The sequence below is a fragment of the Echinococcus granulosus genome (assembly GCF_000524195.1).
Source record: "Echinococcus granulosus chromosome Unknown EG_S00062, whole genome shotgun sequence".
In the NCBI taxonomy this organism is placed as follows: domain Eukaryota; kingdom Metazoa; phylum Platyhelminthes; class Cestoda; order Cyclophyllidea; family Taeniidae; genus Echinococcus; species Echinococcus granulosus.
In genome coordinates, this window is record NW_020170442.1 from 479560 (window position 1) to 482723 (window position 3164).

General features: G+C 41.6%; 1 protein-coding gene across 1 annotated transcript in view; it reads left to right on the plus strand. All coding sequences in view use genetic code 11, as the record gives it.

Annotated features, from left to right (window-relative positions):
- EGR_06741 (hypothetical protein) overlaps window positions 1-3142 on the plus strand; it is a gene marked incomplete at both ends in the record, with an annotated part of 6833 nt that extends 3691 nt beyond the window's left edge. Inside the window, 3 exons of the mRNA XM_024495990.1 lie at window positions 1205-1621; window positions 2722-3087; window positions 3123-3142. Of these exons, the coding sequence (XP_024349650.1) occupies window positions 1205-1621; window positions 2722-3087; window positions 3123-3142 (803 nt within the window). The remainder of the gene's footprint in view (window positions 1-1204; window positions 1622-2721; window positions 3088-3122) is intronic.
- Between the last annotated feature and the right edge of the window lie 22 nt (window positions 3143-3164).

Below are 3164 nucleotides of genomic sequence, written 5' to 3' on the forward strand. Positions count from 1 at the left end.
CAAGTTTTTACGTAATTCAAAAGGGTAAAGACTAGTCAAATTGACAGTTCCGCAATAGTGTAGTCGTCGAGGCAACTAGTTCGATGTGGTTTGAAAGTGTTTTTATCAGCCAGTCAACTGGATTTCGCGCACTCATATAGTGTTCTAAAAGGGGTACATGTCTGAGGCTATAGTTCCTCTCTTTGTTTAATTGGTTTTTTATTTACGCTTTTTGCCTTAGATTCAGAACTATTGTTGGTTTTATGCTCATGGGAATCTATTTTGTAACTTGGAGTCATGTTTACGAAAAGGCAACTACCGACAAGTTCTAATTTATTACATTAATTGATTTTGGCCTCCAAATCTTGCTACTTTTATTAAATAAATGAGCATGGCAATATAGATAGGCTTGAAATTCGGAAACTTTTCAATCCTAAATGGGTTTTTTAATCATCCTTTAGCCCCTCATTGTTCCACTTCTTTCCCTTGTGCCATTCATGGGTCCTTGAAATTGCTTTCATAATGCAATAACTACGGCTAAAGTTGACGTGGTTTGACCTCTTTTAAGGATAAAAAAGAAAAGGGGAGTTTCTTGTATTGACGTCCCTTTCATTTCAATACGAGAACTACGCCCTCCTAGGTTAATATGTTAACCAGATGATATGGCTGCGGTGACGTAATTCATCAAGAAACTTTAGCTGAGCAAACGATGTTTTAGAATTTACAATGTCTTTGAGTTATTGTCTTGTTTTACCTGCTTTGATTTCTATCCCATATTAACTCCTTCCTGTAGTGTGCATTTGCAGATAAGCTTTTTTGGTACTTGCCAATTGGCTGGTTTTCACTATCATCTTACGCTTACACGCGTAGGGGATGAATTTCTATATTGATACGTAAAAGTTGGATTTTCAGATATATTTTCATTGAGTTGACTTCGTCTGTCTTCAGTCACACTCTTAGCGCCGCTTTTTGTGCATTTCCTTGAATTATTTGTTCTTGATAAGTATACTGTTTGGCGCAACCAAGTTTAGACTACCTTATTAAAAGTAAACGAAATTTTTGCGTTTCAGTATGCATATATGCGAACATCCAATTAAAATAGGCTATGGTGGTTTGTTTTTCATTTTTCTCTTAAATTAAAGGAGATTCGGTATTGTATCATATCCAAGTTCAACACAATTTAAGCAGCCATAACCCTCTACTCTTCATTCATTTGCCATTTCAGTCACCAAGGCTTCATTCTCCCCTTCTTCATCCCCGCCCCTTCGTCACGAACTAGATCAGCGTCAGAGACGCGGTGACAGTGGGGTGGTTCCCGTGCCTCCCCTGCTCGTCTCTCTCCCCATGGACATGTTTCCTGACCTCCCAGCTCAGTTAGCGGTCGCTTCCACCTTCCCTCAGGTAGCGGTGACAGGTGACATCGAGCTGTTTGCTGAGCCCCCATCCCTCTCTACCACCATCCCCACCGCTACCACCAGCACTACCTCTGATCTCAGCTCAAGCCTTCTGCTCCTCCTCATCGTCTGCATACTTTTCCTTCTCCTCGGGATCCTCCTTGTCCCAGCCCGCCTCGGCATTTGCTTCTGGCATCGTCTCTGTTTTCTCTCCTTCACTCGCTCCTCTAAGAGCAGGCGCTTGGTATGTGAGTACAAGTGTTTGGGGCCAATTACTCATATAGTGTTCTAAAAGGGGTACATGTCTGAGGCTATAGTTCCTCTCTTTGTTTAATTGGTTTTTTATTTACGCTTTTTGCCTTAGATTCAGAACTATTGTTGGTTTTATGCTCATGGGAATCTATTTTGTAACTTGGAGTCATGTTTACGAAAAGGCAACTACCGACAAGTTCTAATTTATTACATTAATTGATTTTGGCCTCCAAATCTTGCTACTTTTATTAAATAAATGAGCATGGCAATATAGATAGGCTTGAAATTCGGAAACTTTTCAATCCTAAATGGGTTTTTTAATCATCCTTTAGCCCCTCATTGTTCCACTTCTTTCCCTTGTGCCATTCATGGGTCCTTGAAATTGCTTTCATAATGCAATAACTACGGCTAAAGTTGACGTGGTTTGACCTCTTTTAAGGATAAAAAAGAAAAGGGGAGTTTCTTGTATTGACGTCCCTTTCATTTCAATACGAGAACTACGCCCTCCTAGGTTAATATGTTAACCAGATGATATGGCTGCGGTGACGTAATTCATCAAGAAACTTTAGCTGAGCAAACGATGTTTTAGAATTTACAATGTCTTTGAGTTATTGTCTTGTTTTACCTGCTTTGATTTCTATCCCATATTAACTCCTTCCTGTAGTGTGCATTTGCAGATAAGCTTTTTTGGTACTTGCCAATTGGCTGGTTTTCACTATCATCTTACGCTTACACGCGTAGGGGATGAATTTCTATATTGATACGTAAAAGTTGGATTTTCAGATATATTTTCATTGAGTTGACTTCGTCTGTCTTCAGTCACACTCTTAGCGCCGCTTTTTGTGCATTTCCTTGAATTATTTGTTCTTGATAAGTATACTGTTTGGCGCAACCAAGTTTAGACTACCTTATTAAAAGTAAACGAAATTTTTGCGTTTCAGTATGCATATATGCGAACATCCAATTAAAATAGGCTATGGTGGTTTGTTTTTCATTTTTCTCTTAAATTAAAGGAGATTCGGTATTGTATCATATCCAAGTTCAACACAATTTAAGCAGCCATAACCCTCTACTCTTCATTCATTTGCCATTTCAGTCACCAAGGCTTCATTCTCCCCTTCTTCATCCCCGCCCCTTCGTCACGAACTAGATCAGCGTCAGAGACGCGGTGACAGTGGGGTGGTTCCCGTGCCTCCCCTGCTCGTCTCTCTCCCCATGGACATGTTTCCTGACCTCCCAGCTCAGTTAGCGGTCGCTTCCACCTTCCCTCAGGTAGCGGTGACAGGTGACATCGAGCTGTTTGCTGAGCCCCCATCCCTCTCTACCACCATCCCCACCGCTACCACCAGCACTACCTCTGATCTCAGCTCAAGCCTTCTGCTCCTCCTCATCGTCTGCATACTTTTCCTTCTCCTCGGGATCCTCCTTGTCCCAGCCCGCCTCGGCATTTGCTTCTGGCATCGTCTCTGTTTTCTCTCCTTCACTCGCTCCTCTAAGAGCAGGCGCTTGGTATGTGAGTACAAGTGTTTGGGGCCAATT